The 12,448-nt window shown below is 43.2% G+C and overlaps 1 protein-coding gene across 3 annotated transcripts in view; it reads left to right on the top strand.

Annotated features, from left to right (window-relative positions):
- TRABD2A (TraB domain containing 2A) overlaps positions 1-12,448 on the top strand; it is a 62,380-nt gene that overhangs the window by 33,871 nt on the left and 16,061 nt on the right. For all 3 annotated transcript variants that reach the window (XR_002321164.2, XM_020969510.2, XM_020969508.2), the window contains one exon: positions 1,888-2,062. Coding sequence is in view for 2 of the 3 variants with exons in the window: in XM_020969510.2 (XP_020825169.1) it covers positions 1,888-2,062 (175 nt within the window). In the remaining variant the exon portion in view is untranslated. The remainder of the gene's footprint in view (positions 1-1,887; positions 2,063-12,448) is intronic.

Here is a 12,448-nt window from a genome sequence, read left to right as displayed (position 1 = left end):
TCATTTGTCAAGTGAGAGTATTAGGTGGTGTCTTCCAGCTGTAAATCCATGACCCCCTACTCCTTTTATATTCACTGCAATAAATTTACTAAACACACATATTTTATTCTATTCCATATAGGATTAATAATCACAAATTGAGAGGTCATGTGTGTGCCTGAGAGTAGGGACCTTTACTGACTGGCTGTGTGGCCCTGAGCAAGTCACAGCATCAAAGATTTAGTGCTGGAAGGAACCTTAGAGGCCTTTGAGCCCCACCTCCACGTTTTACAGATGAGGAAACTGAGGCACAGAGCATTTAAGTGACTTGGGGGTTATGCAGTTAGTAAGTATCCAATCAGGATTTGAACTCAGCCCTTCTTGACTCCAGGTTCGGCTGTCTGCCTCTTAGGGCCCCAAGGCAACTGTCAAAGACCAAGCTTTAGAGTGGCGACTGACCTAAGCTTTGGACCAATCATAAGTCATAGGATGGTGGGATCGGAGACCTAGAGCCCAGCCTAGTGGGCATCTAGTCCCCTCGTTTTTCAGGCCCCTTTTCAGAGGTAAAAAGACACAGAACTTCATGTGTGTTTGCTTTAGTTTGGTCTGGCCCTGTGATTTCTGCCATTTCTAGAATCCTTTTAATTAGAAGATGCACTTGAAACCCTTCAGTGAGCAAATAGGCATCTCATGGGACTGAGGCTGCCCGCTGCTAGGCTCCCTCACTGAGGGCAGCCCCAGGCTGGGCTGGGAGTTACCTCTCATCACCCTTTGGAAGTTCCTCCCTTCTCGGGATGGCACCACTTCCCAGAAGCTCTCTTCCTAGTGGAGTTTAGCCACTAGCTAATGCCAACTCAACAAAACACCCACCCTTCCTTCTGGGACTGGGGTGTTTGGTTGCTGTGTCTTTATCTCTGGGTCTCCATGGGGACTTATTTTAGGATCTTCCCATCCGTTAACTCAAGCTGGCCCTGAAGCATCAGTCTGAAACCTCTCTCTGGAGTCACCATGAGTTTCATGGCAAAATGCCTGGCTCTTGCTAACTTCTCTTGATGGTAATTCTTGAGTTGCAAGGCCGTGGGGTATAGTGGTTGGAGTGATGGGCTTGGGAGTTACAGAGACCTGCCCTGCACACTTAACTGGCTGTGTGACCCTGGCCAAGTCATTTAGTTCCATTCTGCCTCAACTGCCTTGTTTGTCAAATGAAGAAGTTGGACTTGCTCTCCTCTAAAGTCCCTTGTAACCCTATTTCTTTATTCCTGTGTTCTACCACTACTCAAGGAGCTGGGGGTCCCCTTGAGAGCTGTGGACTTGGAAAGACACCTCTGTGTTTAAACCAATTACACACACACACACACACACACACACACACATACTTACCATATTCTCCTTTCACACTGTATCTTTCCCTGCTGCCCCTCCTAGAGAGTCATACCTTATGATAAAGAATAAAAAAGGAGGAAGAAAGAAAAGAAAGTTCTATAAAACTAACCAACATATCAAAAAAGTCTGATTTTATATGCAGTATCCCACACTTGTGGTCTCCCATCTCTTTAAAGCAGTGGAGAGAGGTTTTTTTCTCCTTTCTCTTTGTTAGGGTCAAGCTTGAAACATTAAGCTTTAATTGTTTTATAGTTGTTCTTTCCACTTATATTGTTGTTAATCATGGTGTATCTTGTTCTTCTGCTCTGCTTGCTTCATTTGGCATCCGTTCATGCAAATCTTCTCATGCTTCTTTGAATTCCTTGCATTTGACATTTCTTAAAGTGCAGCAACATTCCATTACATTCTTAGGACACAGTTGATTCAGCCATTGCCCAGGTGGTGGGCACCAGCTTCTTTCTATTTCTCTTTAAGCAGCCATACTAACAATCACACATCCCTTAAGGATTTTTTTTTTTCATATAGGTTCCAAATTTTATTAACGCCACACTGCCGCCTCAGGAGAGGATCACCGCTCAGGAGATTGACAGCTATTTCCGCCAGGAGCTCATCTACAAACGGAATGAGCGGATGGGGAAGCGAGTGAAGGCCCTCTTGGAGGAGTACCCTGATAAGGGTTTCTTCTTTGCCTTTGGTGCTGGTGAGTTTCAGACCCTCGTGTGTGCTGAGAGATTCTGTATTGCAGTATTCTGCCTCTGGCTTTCATTGGTGATTGGTTTCATCTGGGCCATTCATTCTCTTGTATTTGCTGCATTTGCAGGAGCTCAGATTGAATGACAACTGATAACCTGTTGCTGATTTAAAAACCAATTTTTTTTGGTGGGAGTGGCTCGCTTTCATTTATTGGATGACACGCCCTTGGTGGTCTGATGCCCCTAAAAAATTATCAAAGCTTTGGCCAAATATTACCAACTAACAGTTTTTGCCCAGTTACCAACCATTTTGGGAAATATTTTTGGTACCTGAGTCTGCTTCCTGACTCCTCTCCCACCCAGAACCTGGCCAGTTGAGGTCCAGGCCGCCAAAAGTCAACAAGCTGAGGAGAGGTCAGATATTAGTGCCAGAGAATGGTCTGTGTTTCATTCATTTTCTTTTTCTGGATGTGTTTCCCTTGCGCAAAATTTGGTATGAAATCCAAATCAGTGCTTTTTGAAAGACCCTTTTGTGTTTTCCATACTTTTAACTTATTACAATTACTTAGTTGAATTAATTGGAATAAGTTGAATCAATTAATTCAACAAGCATTTATTAAGCACTCACTATGTGTGAATAAATGAGTGAATAAAAAATGTTAATTAAATGCTTTGTGTATGGCAAGTCCTTGCATCTCTGAGGTAGGCTTTTTGTGGAGGGACAAAGGTAAAGGTGAAACAGTCTCTGTCCTCAAGGAGCTTACATTCTATTGCAGGGGAGTTGGAGGAGCGCGTAATGTAAAATAGACACAAAGTAAGTGCAGAGTAATTTCAAGAGTGGGTATGGGTGAGGAGGGTTACGACCATTAGCGTGGATGGCTGAGAATTGGCTGTTGAGGGAATTGACTATGTGAGTTTTATGATTGCTTGCACAGTTCATTGCCAGTTCTTGAGTAGATTGTCCACAGAACTAGACTGTAGCAGGAAGTGGTCCTCACCTGTGGCAGCCGTGGTCTATACAGGCAACTGGAAACACCCTCAAAGCTGAGCTCCCTGGAATGTTCTCTGTTCGGCCTTCTAGGATGGTTGCATGTTGTAGTTGGGAGAGCCTTTTTTGCCATGTAAGCAGTCATTCAGAGGTGTGTGAGGAGAAAGAGGAAGAGAGGCAGCTTGGCCTGGTGGAGAGAGAGTTGGCCCTAAAGTCAGGAAGACCTGAATTCAAGTCCTGTCTTTGCTTGTGTAACCTGGAACAAGTTATTTAGCTTCTCTGTGACCCAGGCACTGAACTCCTTCAACTGCGGAGGAAGTGCCAGTCTTCGGGGATACCACTGAAGGAAAGTTTCTTTTACCAATTAAATCATGGGTCTGGTTTAAAAAAAGAGAGAGAAACTAATACTTTTAATGACTAAGCGGGCACAGATGTCAAGGTTAATTGAAGTTTTGGGCCGCTAAGCATAATTGCTGCCCTCCTTAATTCCCCCCTTGCAGGCCTTTTTGGGGGCCTCCTCCTAGGAGCCCACTAATCCCTAGGCCCCACTGATCTCTGGGCTGTGGGCTGCTCCGTGCATGGTCGTTTTGGCTTCTGCTGGTCTCATCTTGGGCACCCTTGTAGAACGGAGTCATGGTTTGTGCTGACTTTTCAGATTGCTTCTAGTGCTGTTATTTCCTGCTCCCCAACTGCCTGGCCTCCCTCCTCCATCCCCTGCTATTCCTTTGGACCAGGGGTGGGGAGCCACATATAGCCCTCTAGGTCCTCAAGTTCAGCCTTTTGACTGAATCCAAACTTCACAGAACAAATCCCCTTCATAAAAAGATTTGTTCTGTAAAACTTGTTCCTTCCCCTTCAGCCTTCATCTTCCCGTCTGTTCTTCTTTCTCTAATCTAATAGAATCATAGAATTTTTAGTGATCAAAGAGATCTCAGAAGTCATTAAACACTGAGTATGGTAGCTAGCACTGGATTTGCCTTGAAGGTTTGCAAAGTGCTAAAATAGAGACTTTGCTGTATTTGAGTTTCATGTTAAGTCTGTCCGGTAGGCACTATAAATCATACTGTCTCCATTTTAACATTAAGAAATTGAGGCCCTAGGACCCTGTGCCCAGCCTGCTTCTGCTTTTCCTCTTCTCCTGGGTCTGCCTTTTCCCATCCCCAATCAAAACTCACTCCATCTTATCTAAATTTCATTTACCTCTGCCTGTCCCCCTCAGCATCCACTACAGTGTCATGGACACAGTGGTGCTTTGTCAATGTTCATTAAATGAATGGATTTTGTATCTAGTGGTCAGCCAATCAGTGGCTGTTTATGGAGTCCCTGTTATGTACTAGATACTGTACCAGGCACTACAAGGAATAGGAAGAGTTAGAAAACCGAGCACTGAGCCCTGTGGAATTCCACTGGAGACTGCCTTCCAAGTTGGTGTTGAGTCATTAAGAGCTGCTCTTTAGGCCCAGATGTTGGGTCAGTTTCAACTTAAAAAAGAAGTGTTAGTTATAGTTAGCATTTTATCTTTAGAAATATAAGATAATTCTGTTTCCCTCTCCTCCAGAGAGGCTCTGTTTCTGTCAAAGTTTCCACCATTTTTGAATGTTGGAAACAGCGCTAATTCTGGAGTAAAAAGTTGTTTTTTTTCAGTCATGTCTGACTCTTCATGACCGTATTTGGGGTTTTCTTGGCAAAGATACTACAGTGATTTGCCATTTCCTTCTCCATCTCATTTTATAGATGAGGAAACTGAGGCAAACAAGGTTGAGTGACTTGCCCAGGGTCACACAGCTATTGAGTGTCTGACACCAGATTTGAACTCAGGTCCTCCTGACTCCAGGCACTGCACCAGCTAGCTGCTGGAATAAAAGGACCTGAGAACAAATCCTCCCTCTTCTATTCTTCTTCCTCTTTTACTATTCTAGCCTTCAGTTAATTTAACTCAGACTCTTTCAGAACTCTGAAAAGCAGCACCAGTAAGAAAGAACTTTATTACATAAAATGATTTACTGCTCATTAGAGAAAGCTAGTTTCAGTTTCCTGAGAAGGATCCTTCATCCCTGCCAGAATACAAAATGTGGGTGAAGATGTGCCTTTAAAGGTGTCTAGAGTTCAGATTAGGCCTGGGCTTAGAAGAGAAGAGAGCATGGTCTCTCCTAGATGAAAAAGAAGGTGATTTCAGATGCCCCATCCCCCTGCCTTGCACCCATGCTGTTCCTCTTTCCCTTTCCCCTGTATCACCCTAGTTCAGACCCTCGTCTCTTACTCCTTGGCCTTTTGCAGAAGCTCCTACAGTGGTTCCTTGGCCCTAATCTCTTCCCCTTCCAATCTTTTCTACACATTGTGGCCAGATTAATCCTCCTAATGCATAACCTGGATTGTAAAAGTCCACTATTCAGAAATCTGCCATGATTTCTCATTGACTGAAGAATGACGTCTAGTCTTTTGCCTGACTATCAAGGCCCTTCAGTCTCTGGATGCATTTGACCTTATCAGCCCCATCCCAGACTATGCCCTCTCACATCCTCTCTGCCTCAATCAACCTGAATGATGTACAGCCCCCTCCACGCCTCTCATATGTGTGGAGCTCCGAGTTTCTGTACTTCAGTGTTATTGCTGTTTCCTGCTATTTCCTGTGCCTAGAAAGCCCTCTTCCATTTCTAAATTCAATTAAGACTCAGTTCAAGCCGTGCCTCCTCCATGAAACGTACCCTGGTCTCCTCTGTCTCAGCCTAGCCTAGAGCCTCCAATGAGAGAATATTTATAAAGTGCCTGGCATGGTGCCGGTCACATAGTTGGTGCTTAATAAATGCTCGTTCCCTTCCTCCCCTTCCCCTTCTCTACCTGTCGGCATTCTCATCTGTGTTATCACTATTGGTGTGTCATGGATGGGGTGCTGGGTTTGGAGTCAGGGAGACCTAGGTTCAAATCTTGCCTCTGATGCTTACTAGCCGTGTAATCCTGGACAGGTCGCTTAATCGCTGTTGGTGTTATCGTCCAGTCCTTCAGTTGTGTTCGACTCTTCGTGACCCTGTGGACCATACTGTCCGTGGGGTTTTCTTGGTAAAGATGCTGGAGTGGTTTGCCATTTCCTCGTCCAGTGGATTAAGGCAAACAGGTTGAATAACTTGCCCAGGGTCATACAGCTACTATGTGTCTGAGGCTGGATTTGAACCCAGGTCTTCCAGACTCGAGGCTCAGTGCTCCATCCAGTGAGCCACCTAGCTGCTTAATCTCTATTTCGTCAACTGTGAAATAGGGATTCAAATAGCAGCTATCTCACGGGATCATTGAGAAGATCAAATAAAATAGTATTTGTAAAGTGCTTTACAAACTTTAAGGAGTCTGTTGTTGTTATTATTATTATTACCTTTCAGATAGTCATAGGATCTAAGTTTGAATCCCTTCACTCCTGAAGCCAGCTGTCTGTGTGACCTTGGGCAAATTATTTAACCTCTCTGACCCTCAGTTTCCTCACCTGTAACATGAGGTGCTTGGAACAATGGCCTCTGGGCTCAAATTCCATCCATGACCTCTCTTGATAAGACAAACTTCTCTGGTGCAGGACTGGTGTTTGGTTGGCTTTTATATCTCCCGTGGCCCCCCAAAGTGAGTGGCCCAGTATCTCGTAGACACTTAATTCATCCTTGTTGACTTAAATTGCATTTATACTCTCTGCAATGCTGGGCTCTACTTTGCTGCACATTAGATACCTAACCAGTGTTTGTTAATAACAGTAGCTCGTACAACACTTTACATATTTTTATTTCATTTGATCCTCACCTCAATCCTATGAGATAAGTCCTATTATTATTCCTATTTTATGGCTGAGGAAACTGAGGCTGAGGGAGATTAAGTGACTTTCCCAAGGTCCCACAGCTAGCAAGCCTCTGAGGCTGGATTTGGACTCAGATCTTCTTGACTCCAGGCCAGGCACTTCACCCGCCTTGGCGCCCCAATTCTCCTTTTAAAGGACGTGTGTTGAGAAACTCCCGGCAGGTCTGATGGTGTAGGAGCCTTGTGGCTTCACCACTTTAAACAGGGATACCCAACCATCTTAGAGGGTAGTTTTTAGGGAGGATTGTCATTGATGCTGGCTATGGCACAAAGGTCACTTGGGAAGCAGAGCTGGACTTTGCCCGGATACTAAATGGTATTCTAATCCAAGAGCTTGTAAACTGCTGGGCATTTCAGAAAAGGGAAGACTCATATATAGGAGGTCAGAGAAGCATCATGACTTAGTGGATGGAGAGCTGTCCTTAGAGCCAGGAAGACCTAGGTTCAAATCCTGATTTTGCCCATACACTGCATGGGGCAGCTAGGGGGCATAGTGGATAGAACGCTGGGCCTGGAGTCAGGAGGGGTCATCCTCCTTAGTTCAAATCCAGCCTCAGACACTTTACTGTGTGACCCTGGGCAAGTCACTTCACCCTGTTTGCCTCAGTTTCCTCATCTGTAAAATGAGGTAGAGAAGGAAATGGCACACCCCTCCAGTATTTTTGCCAAGAAGACTCCAAATGGGGCCATGGAGAGTTGGACACGACTGAAAAATGACTAAACAGCGTGGAACCCGGGATAAGTCATTTAACGTTTAAGCAGCTGCCGTGGATCTCCAAGACTGTAAGCAGCATCAGTAGAAGACGCTAGCCTGCTTTGGTAGAGAGAGTGTCCTCCCTGGAAATGAAATATCACACATATGCTAACAACGGTATACCAAAAAATGCCAATGAAACCGTGCCTTCCCCCACCTTTAAAAAAAAAGGCTGGCATTCAATTCTCCGCAGAGATACTTCTCTGTTACATTGTGTCCATTCTCATAAAGTTGTAGCACGTCAAGGGATGCCGGAGACTGTAGTCCCATGGCCCCACCTTTGAAAGTTGAGGAAACTGAGGCCGGTCAGCAGTCAATGACTGCCCGGCCTGCCAGCCGGAGCCTGGTGGAGCCAGGCTTCTAACTCAGGGCTCTTGACACTGAAGTCTGCTGTTTTTTCAGTCAGTTACATTCTTTTTTTTTTTTTTGGCAAGTCAATGGGGTTAAATAACTCTGGATTTGAACTCAGGTCCTCCTGACTCCAGGGCTGGTGCTCTATCCACTGTGCCACCTACCTGCCCCAGTCAGTCATATTCTTCAGGGACACTATACTACCTGGGAAAAAATAATTTCTTAGAAGATTCAAGTTTGCTAGGACTTTCCCTACTTTTAGGGAGGATGCATTAATTTTTGAGATCCTCCCTTTGGAGGGTGGTTGATGTTGGCTCTGAGCATAAGCAGTGGCCAGGAGCCGACTAGGAGACACTTCTCTTTGAAGACATTTCTAAATCATTTTGGGCCTGAGGATAAAGTTTAAGTCATGCAGAATTGTTGTGACCTTTTGTCTTATACTTAAAAAAATCATAAACACACGTGTGTTTTCCTCCTTTTGGTTTTAAATAGTATATGTGAAACGTTGGCTTTTGGAAAGGTTTGGAAAATTATGCTCTGTGTTGCAGAAGGGAAATATTATCTTGGACCTGAATTAGTGAAAAGGATTCCACACCTCAGTATTTCATACAGTTTAGAAAGAGACATAGATCAGAATGAGAAGATCTGGGCTCATGTCCGGGGGGTCTTAGTGGATCACAAGCTCAGTATGACTTAGTGGTGCACAGGGCAGCCAGAATAGATAATGTGATCTGGGGCAACATTAAGAGGGACATTACTTTCTTTAATTAACAAACATTTTTTTAAAGTCCCTACCATGCACCAGGCACAAAGAAAAAAACAAAGCAGTCCCTGCCCTCATGAAGCATGTATTCTGCTGGGGGATGAAGGAGGAGATAGCCCCGCTCTCTACTACCTTGGTTTCACCACAGCTGGAGTGTTCAGTTCTGGGTGTCTCAGTTCGGGAAAGAAATTGATAAGTTAGAAGCTAGAGAGCACTCAGAGGAGGGCAGGCAGGGCAGTGAAGGGTCTTGGGTCCATGTCTTTGAGGACCAGTTAAAGTAATTGGAGATACACACACACACACAACACACACACACACACACACACGCACACTCGCATGTTCTGGAGAAGAGAAGACTCGGGGAGAACATGACAGCTAACTTTCCGGCGTTTGAAGGGCATATTGTTCTGTTTGGCCTCAATGGGCAGAATCAAGTCAACAGGCAATTATTAAGTGCTTACTGTGTGCCAAGCACTGTGCCCAGCATTGGAGATTCAAACAGAAGCCAGAAATCATGACAATGCCTGCCTTCAAGGAGCTTACATTCTAATGGGGGAAGACAATACAGTAGGGGATGTATTTGTATCTAAACAACTCAGAGTGGTTTTTAAAGACAGAGTTAGATGATAATGCTCCCCCAGTCAGTTTTTTTCCCCTGTATAAATGTTCTGTAATTTCTTTTTTTTTCTTCTTTTTTTTTTTTTTTAAAGGCAATTGAGGTTAAGTGACTTGCCCAGGGTCACACAGCTAGCAAGTGTCACGTGTTTGGTCTGAGGCCAGATTTGAACTCAGGTCTTCCTGAATTCAGGGCCGGTGCTCTATCTACTGTGCCACCTACCTGCCCCTTCTGTAATTTTTTTAAATTAAAAATGAAGGTTAATATATATGATAAGCCAGAATAAAAATCCAGGCTTGTTGCTAAGTGTAATATTTATGGAACCAGCCATCGTTGTTTCTAGTCTCTGTGTGAGCTCCTCCTCTGATACCTAATCGTGGTGTGAAAGTGACCTGGGTTCTCAAAGATGCCGCACATGATGCATGGACAGTTTCTGCCAGATTTTGAGTGTGGACCCAGAGGTGGTTTTTGTCTTCCATACAAGAACTAGCATAACTGGCTCTGGCCAGATTAATCCAAATGGTCATTAGTGGCTTTTTTTTTTTAATCCACGCTAAGGCATTGATTGTTGTCCTTCATGCACGGAGGGGACCAAAAGGACATCACTATCTTGGAGTCAAAATACAGTGTGGCTGACTGTGGCTGGTCAGACCAGTAGGAGCTCAGAAGGCTCTACCACAGGTCTGACCCAGATAGTCCATATGGCAACACATGGAGCATACATGAATGAATGAAGGCAAAGGCATTCATTAAGTACTTACTAACTTATCATATTCCAGGTGGTGTGATGAGCGATAGAGATACAAATAGGAAAATTGAGACAGTGCCTGGCCTCAAGGAGCTTGCGTTCTAACTGGGTGACACAACCAAGGGTACAGCAGTGATGTGTGTGGCTAGATCAGGGGTCCTTGCCTCCGGTTGAGACAACAGGTCAGAAGACAGTATTGGTGACCTCTGGCAGAGCGGGTGGAAAGGCCCGGAAAGCCTTGGGATTCAGTGGCAGGGCAGATGGTCAGGTGGTCCTCCATCTTATTGGAAGAAATAGAGTTGGTGACTCCCATCTCATCCAAAGTTGTGAGTAGTTAAGCAGCCTGGATAAGTTCTAGACAGCTCAGTGCTAGGGAGGGGGTGTGAAGGAAATGCAAACTGGGGAATGGTGCCTCCAGCGGGGATGCCGGGGCTTCCTGACATTGGCTGGCCCTTGGTCCTATGCAGACATGGGATTCTGGGATAGTACTGGAAGAGGAAGCCAGAGATTCAGAGAACCAAACAGTTCTTAGTCTGCAACCATTAATTTAATGGGTTGATACTCCAGTACCACGATCTTTGTCAGTGACCAGTGAGTCGATGCAAAACTGGAGGAACTGAGCTATCTCCGTGTTGGCATTCATACTGTGAGGGAAAGAGGGCCGTGTAAAGAAGGCGCTGCTAACCGGAAGGAGGCTGCTGGGCTCTCCTTGGAGAGGGGAAGAAGAGAGCTGACCAAGCTGGCCGCATCCTGCACCCCAAACATTTCATCGGTTACATCCACCAGGCCTCACGGGCCACTATTCAACCAAGTCCAACAAACATTTATTAGATGCCCACTGTGAACAAGGCATTGAGGATGCGAAGGCAAAAAGACAAACAAAAACAGCCTCTGCCTTTGAGGAGCAGGAAGCTTAATGGGGTACATTTTATACACATGTACAGAAGTCTGTCTGTGTGTGTGTATATATGAATATATGTGTATGTATGTACAGACGTGCACATGCTATACACATGTGTGTACATATATGTATATAGGGTAGATGTGTATATAATATATACACACAGAGAAGTGTACCTGTCTATCCTATCCATCTGTCTACCTATGTGTATGCATGCATGTATATGTACAAATATGTATGTGTGTATATATGGACATGCACATATTATACATGTGTGTGCATATAAACATATTTATGTGTATATGTAAGTATCAAATGTGTGTATATGCATACATGTATATGGGGTAGATATGTATTTTTATATGTAATATATATATACACACACAGAGAAGTCTATCTATGTGTGTGTGTATATATATGAATATGTATATATATACAGACATGCACATATTACACACATGTGTATATAAACATATTTATGTGTATCTGTACATATCAAATGTGTATATATGCATATATGTATATAGGGTAGTTATGTATTTATGCATGTAATATATAGACACACAGAAGTCTATCGATCGATCTATGTGTATGTGTGTATGCATATATACAAATATGTGTATATATAGATGTGCACACACTACATACATATGTGTATATAAACGTCATATTTGTGTATATATGTACACACCAAATGTGTGTATATACATAAATGTATATAGGGTAGGTATGTATTTATGTATGCAGTATATATACACACACGCAGAAGTCTGTGTGTATGTATATATGAATATGCACATATAGATGTGCACATACTACATGCATGTGTGCATACGAACATCATATTTGTGTATATACATATAAATGTGTATATATACATATATGTATACAGGGTAGATTAGTATTTATGTATGTAATATATATGCACACAGAAGTCTGTCTATCGGTCTATGTATATGTGTGTATGTATATGTACGAGTATGTATATATAGATGTATACATACTGCACACATGCATGTATATAAACGTCATGGTTGTGTATGTGTGTACATATAAATGTGTATATATACATACATGTATACAGGGTAGATATGTATTTATCTACGTATGTAATAGATGTACACACAGAAGTCTATCTATGTATATGTGTGTATATATACAAATATATGTGTTTATGTATATATACACATGCACACACTACACACATATGTGTGTATATATACACACATTATATTTGTATATATAAGTATACATCAAATGTGTATATATACATATATGTGTATAGGGTATATATATGTGGGTGTGTATAGATATGTGTGTATATATATATTTATGTATGTATGTAATATATATTCACACACACACACACACACACACACACACACACACACACTTGCTCCAGTAAGTGAATATGTCATATGTAACCTTCCAGCTTTATCTCT

Source organism: Phascolarctos cinereus, unplaced genomic scaffold, assembly GCF_003287225.1.
Source record: "Phascolarctos cinereus isolate Bilbo 61053 unplaced genomic scaffold, phaCin_HiC Scaffold_2;HRSCAF=192, whole genome shotgun sequence".
Taxonomy (NCBI): domain Eukaryota; kingdom Metazoa; phylum Chordata; class Mammalia; order Diprotodontia; family Phascolarctidae; genus Phascolarctos; species Phascolarctos cinereus.
This window is presented reverse-complemented; position numbering and strand designations above follow the sequence as displayed.